Below are 24,020 nucleotides of genomic sequence, written 5' to 3' on the forward strand. Positions count from 1 at the left end.
CATGAAAATTTCCCCAGAAAAGAAAAACAGCATCATCCAGCTCATCGATAGCGGTCTCTCGGCCAACAAAATTGCCAAACTGCATCATGTGAGCGCCATGACAGCTGGAATAAAACGATATGAAGTGCGTCCATTCAGAAGCCAAGAGGTGGACGTCCATGTAAAATATCGGCGTCAACAAGTCAGCTCATCACAAGGTCCATCAATTCTGGGACGACAAACACGGCAGTGGAGGAGGCTCGTAAGCTTCATAATAGTGAGATCACAGACGTTGATGAAAGCACCGTGCAATGAACATTGCACAAGTCTGGAATGGTGGCCCCTCAAAAAAAAAAGTTGAAGAAGCAAAGACTCCAATATTGTCATAAGAAGCGTTGGCTCAAGTTTACAAACAAGTACGAAAAGTGGACACAGATTGGACATGGAGGATTTGGCACCATGAGTCGAAAGTCAATAGGCTAGGCTCTGATAAGTGTAAAGTGATCTGAAAGAAACAAGGGAAAAGGGGGATAATGAATCGAGAAATTGAAGGAATTGTCAAGTTTGGTGGAGGAAGCCTGATGATATGGGATTGTTTCACAGCCAAAGGCATTGGATACTTGACCGGTATCGATGGTGATTTCAATGCTGAGCTAGCTACGTGTGAGTATCCTACAAGGTAAGTTACTTTGTACACTCAACTACTATGGGTATGAAAGGGACAACATAGTGTTCTAGCAAGACAACAACCTGAAGCAAACAGTGAGATTGGGGAAGAAATGGTTCATTGACAATGAAGTAGTCCCCAGACACAGTAGTCCCACAGTCCCCAGACCTCAACCCAATCGAACACTTGTGGGTAGAAGTGAAGAAAAAAAAGTATACAGACCCAAGTGAGGTGTTCAGTGTGCACCAAGTATGGGAACGTGTATATGAGACCCGGAATCAGATTTTGGTCGAGACATACTTGAATCTAATAGAGAGCAGCCCAGAAGGATTCAGGCAGTGCTGAAAGCCAAAGGGGATTTACAAAACAGTAAGAAAATAATAAAAATAAAAATGAAAGTATTCAGGAGGAAAACAGTAACAATGCAGTGACATGACAAGAATCTTCATAACTAATTATATGCTAAATAGTCAAATTTATGAATGAGCTAGCCAAGATAATTGTCAATAAAATGATGGTAGTCTCACATTCGAATCAGTAGTGGATTGTGAGATATCGAGCCTGAAAGTCAAGAGTTCAAAACAAAGTTACCCTTTTGCTCTTCTTTATGTATTCTTGTACATAGGAGCAGTATTATAGTAGTTATATTCTTGTATATAGGAGCAGTATTATAGTAGTTATATTCTTGTACATAGGGGGCAGTATTATAGTAGTTATATTCTTATACATAGGAGCCGTATTAGAGTAGTTATATTCTTGTATATAGGAGCAGTATTATAGTAGTTATATTCTTGTACATAGGAGCAGTATTATAGTAGTTATATTCTTGTACATAGGGGGCAGTATTATAGTAGTTATATTCTTGTACATAGGGGCAGTATTATAGTAGTTATATTCTTGTACATAGGGGCAGTATTATAGTAGTTATATTCTTGTGTAAGTAGGTGCAGTATTATAGTAGTTATATTCTTATACATAGGAGCAGTATTATAGTAGTTACATTCTTATACATAGGAGCAGTATTATAGTAGTTATATTCTTATACATAGGAGCAGTATTATAGTAGTTATATTCTTATACATAGGAGCAGTATTATAGTAGTTATATTCTTATACATAGGAGCAGTATTATAGTAGTTATATTCTTATACATAGGAGCAGTATTATAGTAGATATATTCTTGTACATAGGAGCAGTATTATAGTAGTTATATTCTTGTACATAGGAGCAGTATTATAGTAGTTATATTCTTGTACATAGGGGCAGTATTATAGTAGTTATATTCTTATACATAGGGGCAGTATTATAGTAGTTATATTCTTGTACATAGGGGCAGTATTATAGTAGTTATATTCTTATACAAAGAGGGAGTATTATAGTAGATATATTCTTGTATATAGGAACAGTATTATAGTAGTTATATTCTTATACATAGGGGCAGTATTATAGTATATATATTCTTGTATATAGGAGCAGTATTATAGCAGTTATATTCTTGTACATAGGAGCAGTATTATAGTAGTTATATTCTTGTACATAGGAGCAGTATTATAGTAGTTATATTCTTGTACATAGGGGCGGTATTATAGTAGTTATATTCTTGTACATAGGGGCAGTATTATAGTAGTTATATTCTTGTACATAGGGGGTAGTATTATAGTAGTTATATTATTGTACATAGGAGCAGTATTATAGTAGTTATATTCTTGTACATATGGGGCAGTATTATAGTAGTTATATTCTTGCACATCAATCAATACTCCAAAATATGGATATTTTTTTCTTATTTAATACTAATGAACTGTTATTAACTCATGCTTCACAGCTTATTGAAGACAATCCCTTGGGTGCTATGTGTAAGGGAATCCTAGAGCTTGGGACATATGAAATCAGTAAGTAGTTTTCTTCCATGTTTTAGAGAAGAAAACATGGACATTTGTATCTAGTAATACGATAGTGACTATGATCAATTGGGATTATTTAGCTTGAACAGATAATGTCTTAGTGAGAGGTCACACAACAGAGAGATAATTTGGGGGGTTGGAGGGGCTCTACTGCTCATTGGCTGGGGAATGAAGAATTTCTGTATACAATATATTGATATCTATATCCCTCCTAAGTAGCACGATTACTCCTCTTTAGACTATAATCAAAAAAGCAGTTCCAAGTTTGACGTTGATGATCTTGAAAAAAACATTTAAGTTTATCATTATTTTAACATTTACTTTTTAACAGAGAAACTGTCACAAGGGAAACAGAACAAAAAGTTTGTCTTTTCGCTTGAACCCAAAGATCCAAAGGATCCCTCAGTAGATTTTGCAACTGAGAAATTGGAGGAGCTTTTTGAATGGTACAACAATATCCATACAATAATACACGAAAAAGGAGCAGAGGTAAGAGAGGGTGGGATCTGGAAGAGATACTGACCCTATTCACCATCAGGGGAGGTTATGTGGTAATTATGAAAGTGAAAGTTAGGATAGAGATCGTGACAACCAGCAAGAAGTGCATGCAGCTCTGGAGTATAATACAGGATGTAGCTCAGGATCAGTAATGTAATGTATGTACACAGTGACTGCACCAGCAGAATAGTGAGTGCAGCTCTGGAGTATAAATCAGGATGTAGCTCAGGATCAGTAATGTAATGTATGTACACAGTGACTGCACCAGCAGAATAGTGAGTGCAGCTCTGGAGTATAAATCAGGATGTAGCTCAGGATCAGTAATGTAATGTATGTACACAGTGACTGCACCAGCAGAATAGTGAGTGCAGCTCTGGAGTATAAATCAGGATGTAGCTCAGGATCAGTAATGTAATGTATGTACACAGTGACTGCACCAGCAGAATAGTGAGTGCAGCTCTGGAGTATAATACAGGATGTAAATCAGGATCAGTAATGTAATGTGTCTACACAGTGACTGCACCAGCAGAATAGTGAGTGCAGCTCTGGGGTATAATACAGGATGTAACTCAGGATCAGTAATGTTATGTATGTACACAGTGACTGCACCAGCAGAATAGTGAGTGCAGCTCTGGAGTATAATACAGGATGTAACTCAGGATCAGTAATGTAACGTATGTACACAGTGACTGCACCAGCAGAATAGTGAGTGCAGCTCTGGAATATAATTTAGCACATACCATATATACTCGAGTATAAGCCGACCCGAGTATAAGCCGACCCCCCTAGTTTTGCCACAAAAAACTGGAAAAACTTATTGACTTGAGTATAAGCCTACGGTGGAAAATGCAGCAACTACCGGTGAATTTCAAAAATAAAAATAGATGCTCAATACCGTTCATTATGGCCCCATAGCTGTGCCATATAGTGATCTGCACCGTTCATTATTGCCCCATAGCTGTGCCATATAGTGCTCTGCACCGTTCATTATTGCCCCATAGCTGTGCCATTTAGTGCTCTGCACCGTTCATTATTGTCCCATAGCTGTGCCATATAGTGCTCTGCACAGTTCATTATTGACCCATAGCTGTGCCATATAGTGCTCTGCACTGTTCATTGTTGCCCCATAACTGTGCCATATAGTGCTCTGCACCATTGATTATTGTCCCATAGCTGTGCCATATAGTGCTCTGCACCGTTCATTATTGCCCCATAGCTGTGCCATATAGTGCTCTGCACCGTTCATTATTGCCCCATAGCTGTGCCATATAGTGCTCTGCACCGTTCATTATTGCCCCATAGCTGTGCCATATAGTGCTCTGCACCGTTCATTATTGCCCCATAGGTGTGCCATATAGTGCTCTGCACCGTTCATTATTGCCCCATAACTGTGCCATATAGTGCTCTGCACCGTTCATTATTGCCCCATAGCTGTGCCATATAGTGCTCTGCACCATTCATTATTGCCCCATAACTGTGCCATATAGTGCTCTGCACCGTTCATTATTGCCCCATAGCTGTGCCATATAGTGTTCTGCACCGTTCATTATTGCCCCATAGCTGTGCCATATAGTGCTCTGCACTGTTCATTATTGCCCACTAGCTGCAATATAGTGCTCTGTGCCGTTCATTATTGCCCCATAGCTGCCATATAGTGCTCTGTGCCGTTCATTATTGCCCCATAGCTGCCATATAGTGCTCTGCACCGTTCAGTATTGCCCCATAGCTGTGCCATAGAAAGCTCTGCCATTGCTGCTGCTGCTGCAATAAAAAAAAAAGCCATACTCACCTCTCTTGCTGCAGCTCCTCAGCGTCCCGTCCCGGCGGCTCTCCGCACTGACTGATCAGGCAGAGGGCGGCGCTCACACTATATGCGTCATCGCGCCCTCTGACCTGCACAGTCAGAGCAAGAGGACGCGAAGACAGAGCGGAGCCGGGAAGATGGAGCGACGCCCGGCGTGTGGAACGGGGATAGGTGAATATTACATACTTACCTGCGCCCGGCGTCCCGCTCCCTCTGCCTGTCACACGGTCTTCGGTGCCGCAGCCTCTTCCTCTATCAGCGGTCACCGGCAGCGCTGATTAGAGAAATGAATATGCGGCTCCACCCCTATGGGAGGTGGAGCCGCATATTCATTTCTCTAATCAGCGGTCCCACGTGACCGCTGAACAGGGGAAGAGCTGCAGCACCGAAGACCGTGTGACAGGCAGGGGGAGCGCCAGGACCGCCGGGACTAGGTGAGTATGCCTCAGCGCCCTCTCCCGCCGACCCTGCCGCCCACCGTGACTCGAATATAAGCCGAGAGGGGCACTTTCAGCCCAAAATTTTGGGCTGAAAATCTCGGCTTATACTCGAGTATATACGGTAACTCGGGATCAGTATGAGATAAACATGACTAGATATTTTGAGTCTATGTAGTTATAAACTGTAAAAATAGTATTCAAAAGGAAGACATTCATAAAAGGTTAGAAAATGCAAGTCTATACTACTATAAAACTAGTTGATTATTATACTTCCAAATCCTCACCTACCATACACATAACATTCTCTGCTTGACCGTGCATATACACTGCTCAAAAAATGAAGGGAACACTTAAACAAAATAATATAACTCCAAGTAAATTAAGCTTCTGTGAAAACAAACTGTCCACTTAGGAAGCAACACTATTTGACAATCAATTTCACATGCTGTTGTGCAAATGGAATAGACAACAGATGAAAATTATTGGCAATTATCAATGCAAATTGCCTCTTCTGAGAAAAAGAGGACTTAAACTCTATAGCGCCACCTGTTGGAAGTAGCGATCCTACAAGTCACAATCAACCCTTTACCGAGTCGTGCAATATGACTTAGGATAAAAGCCAAATCACTATCTCAATTCGCAGACACGGTGTTTCGGGCTGTTGGCCCTCATCAGTGCGAAACATGAGAATGGATTTGGCTATTATCAAGCCACCCTCAATAAAGGAGTGGTTCTGCAGGTGGGGACCACAGACCACATCTCAGTACCAATTCTTTCTGGCTAATGTTTTGGTCACTTTTGAATGTTGGTTGTGCTTTCACACTCGTGGTAGAATGAGACGGACTCTACAACCCACACAAGTGGCTCAGGTAGTGCAGCTCATCCAGGATGGCACATCAATGCGAGATGTGGCAAGGTTTGTTGTGTCTGTCAGCGTAGTGTCCAGAGGCTGGAGGCGCTGCCAGGAGACAGGCCAGTACACCAGGAGACGTGGAGGGTGCCGTTGGAGGGCAACAACCCAGCAGGACCGCTACCTCAGCCTTTGTGCAAGGAGGAACAGGAGGAGCACTGCCAGAGGCCTGCAAAATGACCTCCAGCAGGTCACAAATGTGCATGTGTCTGCACAAATGGTTAGAAACAGACTCAATGAGGATGGTCTGAGTGTCCGCTGTGCAGGACCCTTGGCATTTGCCACAGAACACCAGGATTGGCAAATTCCCCACTGGCACCCTGAGTTCTTCACAGATGATAGCAGGTTCACACTGAGCACATGTGACAGAGTCTGGAGACGCCGTGGAGAGCGATCTGCTGCCTGCAACATCCTTTAGCATGACTGGTTTGGCAGTGGGTCAGTAATGGTATTGTCACGATTGGACTGGCGGGTAAACTGGGACCAGGGGCACCTTTCCTGGCCCTATCTCTATGGGGCGCCCTATCTTGTCCTGTTCCCTGGGATACCTTAGATTGCGAGGATGCCGGGGCCTCCGCCCTCGCCATGTCTCCTGACTGCCGCCCTGCGTCTGTCCCCCTCCCCACCCGGGGAAGAGAGGCGCTACCGTGTACAACAGTACACCAATCAGACAAACGGGAACAAAGACAAGGGTAAAAAGAAAACTCCACTCACACAAAATATGCTCTCACAAATAACAAAGGTATCCACCAGGGTGTGAAGGGCGGGGAAGGTAAATAAAGCAGGTAAGGATGAGGAATTTTCCAAGCGTACAAACCATACAACTGTCGCACAATAAATTCCTCCAGCTCTCCAAACACCAGCTCCTCACTACTCCAGGTCTATCTAGCAAGTGCTATCTCAGACAAAGATCTGACCAGAAGGCCTGGCTTTTATAGGAGAGAGGAGTGGCTAACTGAGCACAGCTGAAACCAGGAATTTCCACATGGCCTATTAACCCTTGTCCTGCTGAAAGAAAACAAAACACCTTTAATACACAGAAGTGTTTCTTCTCAGCGAAGAAGCAGAAGCCGTCAGACGCTGTGGTCTTCTGGTACTGCTCTGTCGCGGTAACTCCGTGACAGGTATGGGGTGGCATTTCTTTGGAGGGTCGCACAGCCCTCCATGTGCTCGCCAGAGCTAGCCTGACTGCCATTAGGTACCGAGATGAGATCCTCAGATCCCTTGTGAGACCATATGCTGGTGCGGTTGGCCCTTGGTTCCTCCTAATGCAGGACAATGCCAGACCTCATGTGGCTGGAGTGTGTCAGCAGTTCCTGCAAGATGAAGGCATTGAAGCTATGGACTGTCCCACCCGTTCCCCAGACCTGAATCCCATTGAACACATCTGGGACATCATGTCCGCACCATCCACCTTCACGTTGCACCACAGACTGTACAGGAGTTGGCAGATACTTTAGTCCAGGTCTGGGAGGAGATCCCTCAGGAGACCATCCGCCGCATCATCAGGAGCATGCCCAGGCATTATAGGGAGATCATACAGGCACGTGGAGGCCACACACCCTACTAAGCATCAGTTCCTTGTCTTGAGGCATTTTACTGAAGTTGGATCAGCCTGTAACTTCATTTTCCACTTTGATTTTGAGCATCATTCCAACTCCAGACCTCTGTGGGATATTAGTTGTGATTTTCGTTGATCATTTTTAGGTTTTATTGTTCTTAACCCATTCCACTATGTAATGAAAAAAGATTTACAACTGGAATATTTCATTCAGTGATATCTACGATGTGGGATTTTAGTGTTCCCTTTATTTTTTTGAGCAGTGTAGTTGTACTATTTGTACTCAGTGGGGAATAGGTCCAACATGCCCTACCCTGTTTTCGCTCTTTTCATCTAGCTTTAGGGTATAGTCGGTAGACTTCCAATGTGTATGGCCAACTTTAGTACACATTTAACCAGTCGGATGTTTGCTTTTGGCCTCTTGCTTGAATTTTATGCTAGTACTTATAGGCCGACCACATATTAGTAATTATTAGACCATTCTATGCCCCTCATCATTAGGATTTTTTTGACCCCCATGTCACTTTTGACCTCTGTGTTACTGGATAGGCCTTGCTAACATGCAGTCTACCCCACTTTCCAGATCATATTCACATGGAGCATTGACATGATGTGATTGTCTCAGCGCATCATTCCCCAGCCAGCGCCTAATCAGCATAAGCCATATCTGCAGAGCAAATTAGCAGTTTCATTTACAGCACAATTCACTGCTGGACCTCTCTGGGTAAAAGGGTTAAGGGCTACGAGATTATGTTGTTTTTTTTATTATAATAAGCAAAATTAGGTTTCAATCAGCTCCTAATGCAAACATCTGGAGTTAAGTGACTCTGACATCAGCCACTTGTCTTGATTGCTAGCGACATGAATATGTTTAATCGCAATTGGCATATTATACATTTTAAATTGCTTTTCCCATTGACTTTAACAACCCCCATACATATTTATGTCCCTGCCTCACACTGCTACAAAAAAAGTCTCTTTATTTAAAGTTTAATTTATCAATTTGTTGGTTAATATATCTTTTTTTTCAGGCTGGGTTTACACCTAGCAGTCAACACGCAGATCTAGCACCATAGGTCTGGTCACCAGTCGCTTCATAACAATTGCTCCAGAGTTCTCCTATTGATTGCAAATGGAGCAGCTTTTTATTAATGGCTGCATGGTTCTGTACAAACCCCATGGCATGGAATATACCATTTACATGATTTGTGGTCACCTTTAGTTACGGTAATTAAATTGCACTAACCTTCAGCCTGCAATCTTCAGTCCTTTTATTTTCAGAGCTCCCCCCCTCCCCAATATAAGGTTATAATAGTTTGCAGCCTGATTCAAGGCTAAAATGTATCTTTTGTAGGAGTGTCTCTCACAGTAATATAGGCTGGATGGTGATGTTTGTTTGTATCCAGGGTACCTCTGTCTTCAATAGCTAGTTAATATATCAGCACGGCATCTTTTCTGCACTCATTTCCTTGTGATTTGATCCTTATCTATAGACTGTTTTCTCTGCCCTCTTTGAGACTGTATATGCTTTCACCCCTCTCTATATTGTGGAGATCTGTGTATAACACAGGTTTACAGAATATGTATATCAAATAACAAAGCTATCCTATCTTTAACACTACTAGAAAAAAGAGGAAGCAGAAGGCTATGAGGATCACGAGCCTAGCTCTGATAAGATTTGTAACAGTCTTGCAGCTCATTCAGCTCATTCAGCTCAATAAAGGCCTAAGGGCATATTTGCTCTGGCCCAAAATCATGAATGATTTTTCCTAGAAATCTTGTTTCTTGGTAATTGGCAAATGTAAACAGGCTGCTAATCAGCCAACAAGCAAGCAACTCATTCGATTGTTGGGTGAAGCTTGCTTAAAAATCATTGTTCTCGGCAGCACATTGTCCTACGTAAACAGGACTTGTGCTGTCGCAAACACTCACAGTCTATGCACACACAATGATTATTACTGATGGTTCTGTTTGAATGGGAAGTGCGGTCAGCCTGTTTAAACAGGCTATTAAACAATCACCAATTGGCAAACATGTGGCAGCTCATGTAACAGCCAACATCAGCTACTGTAAACCCCGCCAAAGACAGCAGGAAAGTGGTAGTCATTTTTTAATGAAGGTTATTGAGAAAGCAGATTATCTTTGTAATGTATAATAATGCAGTTTAGCCATTCTTTTTCTTATTTTTTCCTCCTTGCCTTCCAGGAACCATAACTTTTTGTATTTTTTTTCCCATTGGCATAAAAGGGCTTATTTCTGCAGAATGAATTAATTTGAACAATATGATTAATTTTCCCTTATTGAAAAACATCCATGTCTGGTAGAATTGTGTTTATCTGTGTAGTTTTGAGGGACTTTTCCTATGTATTAAATGTTGGGGGGAGGAGAACTTATCAAAAAAATTAAAAATTCTACCATTTTGATTTTTTTAAATTCTTTTTGGCGATCATCGTACAGGATAAATATGATAATATTTATTAGTTCGGACAGTCCTGGATGCGGCGATCTAAAATATATTTGTTTTGTTTACGGTTTGGTAAATGGGGGATGAGGTCAACATATGTATATATGAGCAACACTTTCATGGTCTCCTGCTGGATTCAATATTTTGGCCTCCGTCAATGACCAATCATAGGCTACTCGCATCAATACTAAATCAATGGAGGCCAGTATGCAGAGACTAGCAGTCCAATGTCGCCTTATGCATATGGCATCGGTGAGCTATCCTCTGGATAGGTCATCACCAGATCAATGGAGGTCCACCACCCGGCTGGAGGTAAACTTTAAAGGGGTTTCCAGGCTTAAGCTACAGTATCCAAGAATGACCACTACACAGGGTACGGAGCTGTGCTGTTTTCGCTCCTTCGGGACCAGGTTCCAGCTGATTATTGGAGTGTCAGGTATTGGACCCAAAAAAACGGAAATTGATGACCTACCCTGATGAAAGATAGTATTCATGGACAGCCTTACTTTGCATTCATGTACTCTATCATATATTGTTTCATACACTGGGTTGGGTTTCTTTATCTTCGTCTTACAGTCCTAGGGGCTTCAGACCTAAATCCCTGGATCCAGTCATAAAAATAGAATCAAAGCAATTAATAATATGGCTTCCATTATCATTCTGATAGTTCATTACTATCCTTCAGAAGAGTGAATTAAAGAGGCAGTGATAAATTCCATGGTAGTGTACCATTTGGCTCCTCATTCGTCACGCTAACCTAATTGTCTCACATGTTCCTATCTACAGGACTTTTTCATCAGGACTTGCGAGAAGAATCAGGTTATTGCAAGAGAGTTGTCTGAAATGGTGATTTACTGCAAACCGACGAGCGAGGCCAAGGACAATCTAGGTAATGCTGAAGTTGTTCCTCCGTAGTGCTGGACCTTGTTTGAGTCTCCAGCCCTGGTCTTCACAGGTTGTTCAATGGGATTTCTAAATAATCGTATGTAGTAACTAGGGTTGGATCCTCATGCAGTTAAGGTCATAGACCTATTATCACTCACCCAAGTCATGATACCATTAAGTTACATGAATATGTTTTTCTCCTTTTTTTTTCTACACACAACAGAAAACTTTGAAGTTGTAACTTATGCTACTAAAAAGGAAGCTGACAGAAGTTTTATGCTGCCCATAGTTCAGCTCACTCCATACAGGCAGCAGAGAAAACAATTTGAAAAATGGTCTGCCCCAACTCTTGGTAGAGACCCGCCCTTATTTCCTGTAAAGAGATACCCGCCCTCACTTCCTGTAGAGTGAGACACGCCCCCACTTTCTGTACCGAGAAAGAGTCTCTACAGTAAGTGGAGGCAGGTCTTAGTCTCTCTACAGGAAGTTGGGGTGAGTCTAAGACCTGCCGCCACTTCGTGTAGAGAGAAAGACTGCCCCCATTTCCTGTAGAGAAAGACCTCCCTCCACTTCCTGCAGAGACTAAGACCTGCCCCCCCCACTTTCTGTAGAAGTAGACCTCCCTCCACTTCCTGCAGAGACTAAGACCTGCCCCCACACTTCCTGTGGAGATAGACCTCCCTCCACTTCCTGCATAAAACTAAGACCTGACACCCACTTCCTGTAGAGATAGACCTCCCCCCACTTCCTGCAGACACTAAGACCTGCCCCCACATCCTGTAGAGACAGACCTCCCTCTACTTCCTGCAGATACTGAGACCTGCCCCCCACTTCCTGTAGAGAGAATAAGGCTCTCCCCTGACTTCCTGTAGAGACTATGAGCTGACCCCCTTCCTGTAAAGACTAAGACGTGCCCCTATTTCCTGTCGAAACACTAAGACCCATCCCCCTTGAAGAAGAGTCCAGGTACGTGGTGAAGAGTCCACTGGGCAGCTTCTCTCTGTCTAGGTTACTAATACAGAGAAACAGTCAAGCCAATTTGCCCAAGAGAAGCCATAAAAAAACACTCAATGGACTCTGTTTGTCCTCCTTCAGGACTATTCTCCAGATTCCTTTTTTTTTAAGCCACATTTTTCCTTAAGCACTACAGAGCTTCAGAAGATTAAAGGGGTTTCCAGTTTTGTTTTATTAATTTAAAAAAAAAAAAGTACAGTGGGGAGTCACACTGATAAGATAAGAGGAAAAGAAAGGATGCTGAACCGAGAATCTGCTCCAGCGCTGCTTCTCTGGCGGTCTCTGCCATAATACAATTGATGAAGCCAGGACCACTAAACACCTGACTTGCTCCAGCGTCAGGAGACTGGTGGTGAAGATGTCATCACCCCTGGTCTGACAGAGACCGTCAGAGCAACAACTCTGGAGCATGGAGCAGTTCCTGGGGTGAATAAAGCTTCTTTTCTTTTTTTACTAGCCTTGTTCGTCACTTTACATTAAAAAAAATATATATCACAGCTGGAAATCCTCTTTAACATTAGCTTTCTGTAAAGGAGCCTGCCTGGCGGTCGTGTTCGGTGGTATATAGATGCTGATAGGTTCACTTTGAAAAATAGTAAAGCCGCAGTTATTTTTGTATAGAAGAAATGCAGCTGCAATCCATTACTACTTCTTAAACTTTCCCGCAGAGTTTTAGAAATTTTTGCAAGGTATTTTCATCCCTATATGACCTTCATCTAAATGAATATAACTGGATTGATTGTTAGTCATCTATGGTGCTGGTCATGTATCACAGTTATAATGATGAGGATACGACCCAACAGCTTCTTAATTAGAGATGATACACTCAGTGTCTTCTAAAGAAACAACCAGAAAACAGTTCAAGGATGTGAAAAGACTGACTGATGTGTCAGTTTTATTTTTCTTAGAAACAGTGCCACTTTTGCCCATAGGATGTGAAGGGTACTGCAGAACAGCCATATTTAAAGTGTGCTTGGCATTTCATCCTTCATTACCCAGCATGCACTTCTCCTACAACTGTCCAATAGTCTGCCTGCCTTGGAAGCCTGTGTCACTTCCTGTATCAGGTGGCCATAAAGGGAAGCAGGAGTAGAGATACAAAGATCCACCCCCATTTCCTGTAGAGACAAAGAACCATTCTCATTTCTTGTAGAGAGACAAAGACATGGTCCCACTTTCTGTAGAGTGACAAAGACCTGCCTCCACTTCCTGTAGAAATACAAAAACCTATTGCTACTTCCTGTACAAAGGCAATTTCCTGCCCCCACTTCCTAAAGAAATACAAATACATTCCCCCACTTCCTCTAGAAATACAAAGACCTGCTTCCACTTCCTTTAGAGAAAACAAAACCTGCTGACTTCCTGTAGGGAGAGACTAAGACCCGTCCCCCAGTTCCTGCTAGTTAGAAAGACCTGCCTCACTATCTGTAGAGTTAGACGTGCCCACTATTTCTGTAGTGTAGAGTCACAAGGACCCAACCTCACTCCCTGAAGAAAGACAAAAATCCATCTTTACCTTTTATAGAGACAGAGATGCCTCAACTTCCTGTAGTAAATCAAAGGACTGCACCATGCTTCCTGCAGAGAAAGACCTTCCTCCACTTCCTGTATACAAAGACCTGCCCCTTGTCCTGCAGAAAGACAAAGACCTGCCCCCACTTCCTGTAGAAAAATAAAGATCCGCCCCCACTTCCTGCTAGTTACAAAACCCGCCCACACTTCCTGTAGAGAGTTAGACCCATCCCCACTTGATATAGCGAGACTAAGAACCACCCCTACTTCCTGAAGCGAGATAAAGACTTGCTCACACTTTCTGTCCAAAGACAAAGCCCTCATCTCAACTTCCTGTAACTGTTTCTCAGTATCTCTGCTATTACTGGTGGATTACACTTGCCAACAGGCAGTGGACAATCACTCAGAAAAGTGGCAGGTACTTTGAACTGAATTTTCATGTTTTAGGTGTATTTTGCGATTTATTAGTCATCACATTGGTTTTCAGAAGTCATTTTTAATTGGCTGAAATATATTGAGATGAGCGTAACGTGAGTAGATCTGATGTGTTCCCTGATGTGTTTTTTTTCTGACAATTGTTTTGGACTCTCCTACAGTCCCCTTAAGTAATCTGATCACTTAACTTACCCATGTCATACTTTAGGTTGTTTTGGTTGCTCATCGCTGGCACTTTCATAAATGGACAGTTTGGGAAATTTAGATTAAAAACATGAGAACGGCATTGTTGCCAACAAATCTATTTGTTGGAGAGATTTGGCTAATGAGTTTAATAGCGCGTAGTTCAGAACTTTCTACAGGAGAAGGCATTGCCTAATTTATGACTCGGTGACAGTTTCCCAAGCGTAATAACTTGTTTCTTTCTCGACATAAATATATTCCATTCTCCCGCCTCGAGCAGGTCCAATTAAAATAACTCATTTAATTATGCAATTATTTTAACTGTCTGGTAATGAGTAATCTGGGGGCTGGCAATTATGAAAGTTCACCTAAGCACATGGTGAAGGTTGCAAATATATATTTTCCATCAATGACAGCTGAAGGTGCGAGTGACAGTTTGAGGTGCCCCTCAAACTCTAGGAAATGAATATGTAAATGAAGATATTAGCATATTTCTGTGTTACTGTCCAGGCGCCGTCGTCAATTACGTTCTATATTTTTAGCGTTTTAGCTGCATTATTAGAAAGCTACAAGTATATCTGCATGGGCATCTTCTGACAAACTCCTCCCTGTTCCATAGGATCTGGGTAGAGAGCATTAAAGGGGCTGATTTTTTTTTATTAAAGGGGTCAATAAAAAAAAAAAATCTCATCCTAGCTCCCCTCTGCGGCAACTGATTGGCAGCAGTCACATGTATGTAACATAATGTGGTTAGTTTGTGCATCCTGGTTTGGTGATACAGCATGTGACTGCTGCCAATCACTCAGTGACTAATGCGTCACATCGCCAGCTAATGATTGGCTGCAGTGGTCTCATCATTTTTCAGCATTCTAGTCTATTAAAATAAAAAAAAAGTAATGGGAAATCCCTATAATAAAATAAAATGAGTAAAAGAAATAAAGGTTGCCTTCCACACACTTCAAAAAGTAGGGGCACATGTAATGAAGACATAAGTCTGCATAGCAGCTGTATACCCCAAACGGTAAGATGTTTAAGGCAATTAAAAAGTTGCAAAAGTGTGCATACCCTTTGAATTATCGTATGGGACCTTAACTAAATGATAAGGTCATGTTCTTAAAAAAAAAATATTTAGCCACATGTCTGTTATATCTTTTTCTGGGGATGAAACTAATAATAACCAAGTTTCAGGAATAGAGAGGAGTGGATCGATTGGTGGGAATCCGGCCCACGAATCTGTTGGCATCCCTTGTATGGCATTTGATTTGTCAGGGCTGGTGCAATACCATCTTTTGCTCACTCACAGTCACAGATGTCGTCACGCCAGCCCTGGCTAATCAAAAGTGGTGCTGGGGACGACAGAAAGTAAGAGATTTGGGGGCCTCCCGTCTAGCCGCCATGTGCCACTGACCCAGACCAGAGTCCCGCGAATTTGATCCACTCAAGTCAGTAGTTGTCACCCCAGCTAAGCTGTACATATTGACAAGTGTATGGTATAAATTTTGCATGCGGATATGGTTGCAAATTCCTACTTTTATTATCAATGTCTTATTTTTTATATATATATATATATATATATATATATATATATATATATATATATATATATATATATGTATTTACAGAGAGACCCGATTTTCGAGAAATAAGATCGTTTGTCGAGAATAAAGCAGAAAGTATCTCAAGGCAGAAAGGCAGTGAGCTCGTGAGATACAACCGCAAAGCTTTAACCCGGGTCTACCCCAAGGGACCGCGAGTCGACTCCTCCAACTATGACCCTCTGCACCTATGGCAATGCGGAGCCCAAATGGTGGCTCTAAACTACCAGACACCAGGTACCAACTTTTTCTCTATTTTTAAAATAAATAACAAGTGAATATTCTGGTTTAAATGCCGCTGTTCTCCTGAATCTGGAGACGTTCTTCTTATGTTCCTGCACTTTTCGGTTCCTGAGATACTGCCCCCTCTTCCCTGTATACAAATATATTGTTTTAGCCAAGCAGGCGTAGTCCTAGAGAACACACATCCAGACACTTGAAGACCACACCCACTTGGAAAATAGATTTATCTACAAGGAAGTGGACACCAAAAACAAAACACATTCAGGAGAACTGTACCCGCATCAATTGGAGGAATAAGCTCTTGTCCAAATGAACTTTTCCTGTCCAGCATTATTCCCCCCAGAAATATAATTTCTTGTCTTCTCCTCCTCTATTTCCAGATCGATACATGCAAATAAATAATTCCATGTTCGCCCACAACGGCCGATGTGGGTACATCTTACAACCAGAGTGTATGAGACAAGACGCTTATGACCCGACTGTTTCCAAGAGACGGGCACAAATGGTTTTAACAATTAGGGTAATAAAAAGAATAATTAGGGCATAATGGCTGACCTAACGTAAGTTTGGATGTAACATGAAGCTAAATAGGATAAATAAGGATTGGTTCACTCTCTCAGGTCATCGGAGCTCGCCATCTGCCAAAGCCGGGCCGTGGTATTGCCTGTCCATTCGTAGAGGTAGAGATATGTGGAGGTGAATACGACAACAACAAGTTCCGGACCAGCGTAGTCAGTGAGTACGAGACTTTTCTTAAAGTCTCTTAAAGTCTGTACACCTCCTTTACTTCCCAAAACTCAAATTTAGGCATCTTTCTAAACAGTCTTAATAAAAAGAAAATATATTTATATATATATATATATATATATATAGCTTAGTGATCTGCAAATCAAGATACAAATCCAACAGGACTTCTGCTGATGGATGTGAAGGCTGTATTTTCTCTCTCCCTCCCTTCTCTCCCCCTCCCTTCTCTCCAGTATTAGAGATAGTAGTAGGGAGAAAAAAGAAGCATCTACAGTGTCAGTGAGGGCAGAGAAAAAGGCTACAGAAAACACATGGCGAGGATACAAGTGTAGGATAGAAGCTGTGATGACATGAGCTAATACATAGATCCCATCCAGCCTATATTACTGTGAAAGACACTCCCTAAAAATAAAAATCTGAAGCTTGTATTAGGCTACATACTAGGTGGTCTGAAAATGAATAAAATAAGGCAGATTGCACTTTTAAATGCAGTCCCAACTCTCTCCTTCCCTTCTCTCAGTTTTAGAGATAGCATCAGTGAGGGGAAGGGAGTCATACACAGATCTCTGCAGAGTGGAGAGGGGGGCATCTACATCCTCAGCGAGGGCAGAGAAAACAGGCTACAGATCAGGAGGGAAAACTCATGGAAAGGATACAAGTGCTGGATATTAGCTGTGCTGGCATATAAGCTAATAGATACACACACAAATGCCATACAGCCTATATTACTGGGACACTCACTAGGGAGAAAAGTCTTACACTTGTATTAGGCTACAGGCTACATATCTGGGGGTCTGAAAGCGAAGGAAAGAATGAAGATTGCACACTGAAATGCAATGCAATTTTATTAAAAGTAAGGATAAATATAAAATACAAAAAAAATCTAAAAAAGGTGTTCATATACTCTAGAGCAACAGAATGCAATTGGTGAACGATAATATTATACTGTATTTTCCAATAAAGTGACGTCATATCGCTAGCATTACCACCGGCAGACATCTGTCACTAATTCTGGAAATGAAGGGGATTGCAGCACTAGTGAAGCTCTGTGTCCACTTTCCTGTACCATTTTTCCTGTACCGTTCCTTGCCATGCAGGGAATTACACCGAGCTTCATTTACACCCAGAGATTATTTCTGAAATTTAATGTCTAGATGACAATGGCTTAAACCCAGTGTGGACCGCCATTCAGCAGCAAGCCTTGTTTGAGATCCATGAACCCGACCTGGCGTTCCTGAGGTTTGTGGTGTATGAAGAAGACATGTTCAGTGACCCAAACTTCTTGGCACAGAGTACATTTCCTTTAATAGGACTAAAAACAGGTATGTATATAGGATATATACCATATATGCATATATATATATACACACACACCATATAACAGTGCTTTCACAGTTATAGTTTAATCAAAGCTGTTTTTTACATTTTTTGCCAAGTAAATCTTTATAAGAGTCAAGAGCACAATTTAATTTCCATTTACTTTAAGGGAATCTGTCAGCAGGTTTTGCCGAGTAATCCAAGAGCAGCCTGACATAGAGACCAAGAGCCTGATTCCAGCAATATGTCACTTACTGGGCTGCTTGATGCAGTTTTGATAAAATCTCTGTTTTTCTCTTAGCACAGCTCGGAACGCGGAGCTGTGTATAACCCCGCCCACACCACTGATTGGCAGTTTGCACAGGAATTTGCCAATCAGTGGTGTGGGCGGGGTTACACATTAGCTGGACTTCCTTGCACGTGTCCTCTTGTGATAATCTCCTGCTGGCAAAACACTGATTGCATTAAAACTACAGCAAACTGCTGAGCAAGTGACATATCTCTGGAATCAGTATCTGTACTCCTACATCATGCTACTCTCAGATTAAATAGCAAAAACCTACTGAGAGATTCCCTTTAAATTATACAACTAGGCTGTAAATACGACTACAACTAGCTCCGAATCAACTCAATAAGGCAAAAAAAAGCACAATAACAACCTGAGTTTTAGCTTTAGGTGGGTGGGACTGACTATTTACAGTCCAAACAAAAACAGTGATTAGAAAACAAAAGGCATAAAAGAGATAAATATTTGATACATACCAATAAAACAATTTCTTTTCTAAATTTCTTACAAATTTATTTTGGGGAAGCAGGCTTCTGAACAACCAGCTTAAAAAAAAAATTGCACAAATCGTGATTGTAATTGTAATATATTTTCAGGTTACAGATCGGTGCCGCTCAAAAACGGGTATGGTGAAAATATAGAACTGGCCTCCCTTCTTGTCTACTGCAATATAAAAAAAATTTTGGTAAGCTGTCAATTTGTTTTATTTTCCAGGTATCGGATTTAGTTTCCTTATCCCAGAATTGTCACCTTTTAATTGTTTTCTCATACATTTTATACATTTTTATTGGCTGCACTAAAATGCAATAAGATTTTATTTGGCCGATGGCAATTGTGTTTTCTGCATACGGACTGAATGTTGGGGAGATTGGAACCAAGGAAGAGAAGAGAAGTTGCCAAGAGTGGCAAATAAATAATTGTGGGTCTGATGTCAGGGGTTCTCGGGAACATACCATCCAAATTATGAAGATTTCTTAGAATAAAGCCAATTTTTTCCTATACAGTACTTTTTTTTTTTTTCTTAGGGGCAGCCATAGGGATGGGCCATCTATCATCCTCAATGTCTTTCGAAATATCCTCAATAGGCCGCTTTATTCACCGGGAGGAGGGTTTGAAAATATTTTGATGAATCTACGTCGAACCGTGAATTTTTACGACCGTTACAGAGTCAAACCCTCTGCCAATGTAATCTGAATGCGAAATTAAAACACGAGCGGCGGCCCGATCCATCTGTTCTGTGACTTGAAAACCTCCTCAATAAACGGTTATAATTTAATAGTAGGCCTGCTTTGATAAAAAGCACATCTGCAGACACTTAGACGAGAAATGCGAGATCATAAAGCCCTACAGATGGCTCGGGGAAAAAAAAAAAAAAGAAGCAAAACCCCCAACCCAGACATTTCTAGGCCGTGGTAGAAGAAAGCTGTTAAAGACGCTCGCAAATTCTAAATTACGCTTTTGATTACGTTGTCAATTTAGGAAAATTGGGTAATTTTTAAAGAATATCATTCATGTTTTTTTTTTTTTTTGCATTCCAATGCTAATAGGAAGCTTTTCTTTTTCTATCAAATCTGTAAATTTATTTCATTACGGCAACTTGTGAGGTGTCTATGGGGAAGATCTGTAGAGTTATCCAAAGTGATGAGTAGACATTTTACCGTAGACGGTAAACTTTTTTTTTTCTTCCTCCCAGTAGTTCTCTAGTCTTTAAAGATACATTTTTAATTAAATTATTCTTCCAAAATTTTCCGACAAGTATTAATTTGCAAAATTAGGAGGCCAGTAGTGTTGATACTGGTGCTGAGCCATCATACTAACAGCCCTTCTAAAGGCTAATCGCTTCTATCACATACAATTTGCATTTGGGAGGGAGAGTCGCAGGAGCAAGGAGAGTGACAGAATCCAGTCTGTAGGTAGGGATTAGGCCTGTGCAGTCCGTTGGCAAAAAATATAGCGACATTTTTATTTCTTTTTTGGTGGGTGCTGGAAAAATTGAATATATTTTGATCCATCAAGTATTACGTGCTTCGAGATCCCTTTTGTGTGTTATATACCACACCCAAAAATTGTTGAAACATTTTCCTGGGCTACATTTCTCAGCAACACACTATTTTGTAGTGTGAGTACATTTCTGTGATCTCAGTGAACTAAAGCTTTTAAAAATTTTGTAGGCTTTTATTTCTTAGACATACAGTGTTATGTGGTCTGTGAACATTTCTGTGATCTCTAAAACTGAGAAAAAGTATTGAAACATTTATTTGGATTGAATTTAATCGTTATCCATACACTTTTGCGTTCTGTTGCATTACGGTGGAGTAAATTCACAAAAACCGCTTTGATTGCTGCAAGTGACCAATTTTTTTTCTCTTATTAAAAATAAACTTGGTTTCAAGAGACCTAGCAATTACGAAATGCGTAAGGCGTGTGTTAATGAATGGGGAAGTGCTGATGATGGTGCACGCAGATGCCGAGGAAGTGGGGCTGGTGCGACTATGACTATGACTTGCTGGAGCACAAGAAACACGCCCATCACACGACACATAGCTTCCTGTCCCACTTTGTAGGGAGAATCGGTACACCAATTCTGAAGCCAGAGCAGTGTGAACAGGTGGTCGGATAGATAACAGATTATGCTTCCAGCAAACTTAGCAGCACCACCTAGTCTTCCACATGGTCCAGTCTCATCAGCCTAAAATCTGGATCATTTAATCCTCACACCATGTTGATTCCCAGGAGACTAATGATCCCACACTATGAGATGAGGAGCTCTTTACCACAACATTTCTTGATTGTGTACTCTCAACCTGCATGCTCCAACAGGAAGAGGAGGACATGCTGGTTAGCGATGCAAAAAACTTAGAGCAGCCACGGTCACAAGAACATGACGGTGGGGAAAGGCAAATTTGAGATGAGGAGAAGATGATGAGGAGACAGAGTTTCCGCTAATTCTTGTTGTTGTTAAGTCAACAAGTCAGGAGGACCAGTGTGCGGTGCGTGGAGGATGAAATAATCACCGACACAAGCTGGAAAGCAGGCATGAAGAGAGAGGCCAGCAGCGCTGAGGGGGAGAGATCGAGAGCACCAAAACAGACAGAAAGAGGAAATGGAGTGACCAGATGGAGAAGGCGGGCAAATGTTCCGCAGAGCACTGACAGTCCTGAATTTCTCCATCTAAGAGTTGGGTGTTCCCCAGTCTGGGACTTTTTTTTTAAAGAGAATTTTTTTAAAGTGGCAATTTGCAACTTGTGCCATGCCAAGAACAGCAGTGGCCTGACCACTAAAAATCTACCATCACCAGCATGATCAGGCACATGTCACCTAATAACCCAACTCGGTGGGCAGAACGTCTGTATACACGATTGGTGCCATCAGGTGACACTGTCCCCTGTCCATGACACTGGCACAGATGCTTCCTGCCCTGCACCCACCCTTACACATTCTAACTTACCATCATCAGGGACTTCCAAATCATTATCCCAGCCCAGCATCCAGGTGTCACTGCCACAGGCCTTGGAATGAAAAAGAAAGTTCCCAGTCACCTACCCACAGGCCCAAATGCTAAACGGGCTGCTTGCCGTGGAAATGTTGCCATTTAGGCTGGTAGACACGGAGGATTTCCGCTGACTCACAGCGGCAGCCGTCCCTCGGTACTCGGTCCCCAGTTGCTCATATGTTATCTATGCCTTGGAGGTGTGGTGCTGCGGTGCCGCTAGTGTCTTGTCTGAGCGGGTTTTTAGTGCCGCCGGGGGTGTCAAGACAGACAGGGGTTTTAGCCTGTCAGAATAAAGACAGGCTCAGTCTTATAAAAATGAACAAAACCTGGATTAACCCACACTTTTCCATACCACCAGATGATAGCAACACATAAAGTATGCAATATTCAATATTTTAATGAGGCCTGCCATTTGTTGCCTTTCAGGGATGTATGGATGACCCTAATCATATTTTCTATCTAGCTTTGCACTATATGCAAAGCCTTTATGACTGTATAAATACATCAACTACACTTTCAAAATATTTTCGTTCAAAATGTTGTTATGCATTCAATGACTCATCCATAGAGTTTAACACGGTTATTGTTACTTTATGGTGGTATATAAAACATACTGAAAGCGTGGAAAAATAGTTCAGGATTAGATTACTCATCCATACAGTATTACTTGTTTTATTTATCACATTTTTGTGGTAGATAACAGTACAAAAAAGCGCTTGAAATTTTTGCGTGTTTCTTCACATTTCTTACCCATACACTATTCTTGCTTCTGTGATATACATTTTTGCGCTAAAATTTTAGCTGGGTTACATTTCTCAGCCATACATTATTACGTGTTCATGGGTACATTTTGTTGGTATATAACCCAAAATTTTATTGTTATTATATTGATCACCCATAGACTATTCCGTGGTCTGGCATACATTTTATTGCTATATAAGCCTAAAAAAAAAAATTGTTCAAAATTGTATAGGTATTATATTACTCAGCCATAGAGTATTAAATCTTCTTGGGTTAATGTTGTTGCTATATAACCCTCCAAAAACATGTTCCAAATGTATCGGTATTATATTGCTCACCCACAGATTATTCCATGGTCTGGAGTACATTTCTTTGGTATATAATCCTCAAAAAACTGGCTTAAAAAATTTAGGGGGTGTGCACACATTGCAGATTTGGTGTGTTTTTGTTGTGTGTTTTTTTTCTGCGCTGATTAGTGACAAAACCAGAAGCAAAACCTGATGCCAGCAAAGTGAATGAGAAACCTCAAGTGTCATGCACACGTTGAGTATTTTTGACTTCCAGATTTGCTGCAGAAAATAATCTGCAGCGTGTCAATTCTCAGTGCGTTTTTGCCCTGCGCTGTTTACCATTGACTTCACTTCAATTAAAAATTTACCAAACATACGCGTTTGGCATCTGCATGTTTACTGCCAAGAGATGCGCACACATGGTGCAGAAATTTTATCCCATGTGTGCACATATCCTTATCGGTATTATATTGCTCATCCATAGACTATTCCGTGGTCTGGAGGTAATTTCCTTGGCATATAACCCTCAAAAGTGCATAGCCTTTATGAGTCTAGGAGACCAATACATGACAATGTGAACAGAATGTGTAAGACACCCTCCTTCATGTCCAATGCAGGGTGTATCTGAGTCCCTTTTGGCAGTCATAAATTAAACTGAAATTTCCTATTTTTTAATTAAAAAAATATAAAAATCTACTTTGGTTTACTTTATATATATATATATATATATATATATATATATATATATATATATATATATATATATATATATATATATATATATATATATATATATACAGTGGGGCAAAAAAGTATTTAGTCAGTCAGCAATAGTGCAAGTTCCACCACTTAAAAAGATGAGAGGCGTCTGTAATTTACATCATAGGTAGACCTCAACTATGGGAGACAAACTGAGAAAAAAAAATCCAGAAAATCACATTGTCTGTTTTTTTAACAATTTATTTGCATATTATGGTGGAAAATAAGTATTTGGTCAGAAACAAACAATCAAGATTTCTGGCTCTCACAGACCTGTAACTTCTTCTTTAAGAG

At 41.2% G+C, this 24,020-nt stretch overlaps 1 protein-coding gene across 4 annotated transcripts in view; it reads left to right on the forward strand.

The window, feature by feature from the left end:
* Positions 1-24,020, forward strand: part of PLCG2 (phospholipase C gamma 2) — a 117,475-nt gene that overhangs the window by 85,060 nt on the left and 8,395 nt on the right. For all 4 annotated transcript variants that reach the window (XR_011315233.1, XM_069739169.1, XM_069739167.1 and 1 more), the window contains exons 24-31: positions 2,471-2,537; positions 2,881-3,038; positions 11,013-11,115; positions 15,878-16,087; positions 16,474-16,613; positions 16,714-16,828; positions 17,995-18,162; positions 19,040-19,128. Coding sequence is in view for 3 of the 4 variants with exons in the window: in XM_069739169.1 (XP_069595270.1) it covers positions 2,471-2,537; positions 2,881-3,038; positions 11,013-11,115; positions 15,878-16,087; positions 16,474-16,613; positions 16,714-16,828; positions 17,995-18,162; positions 19,040-19,128 (1,050 nt within the window). In the remaining variant the exon portion in view is untranslated. The remainder of the gene's footprint in view (positions 1-2,470; positions 2,538-2,880; positions 3,039-11,012; positions 11,116-15,877; positions 16,088-16,473; positions 16,614-16,713; positions 16,829-17,994; positions 18,163-19,039; positions 19,129-24,020) is intronic.

This window comes from Ranitomeya imitator, chromosome 9 (genome assembly GCF_032444005.1).
Source record: "Ranitomeya imitator isolate aRanImi1 chromosome 9, aRanImi1.pri, whole genome shotgun sequence".
In the NCBI taxonomy this organism is placed as follows: Eukaryota; Metazoa; Chordata; class Amphibia; order Anura; family Dendrobatidae; genus Ranitomeya; species Ranitomeya imitator.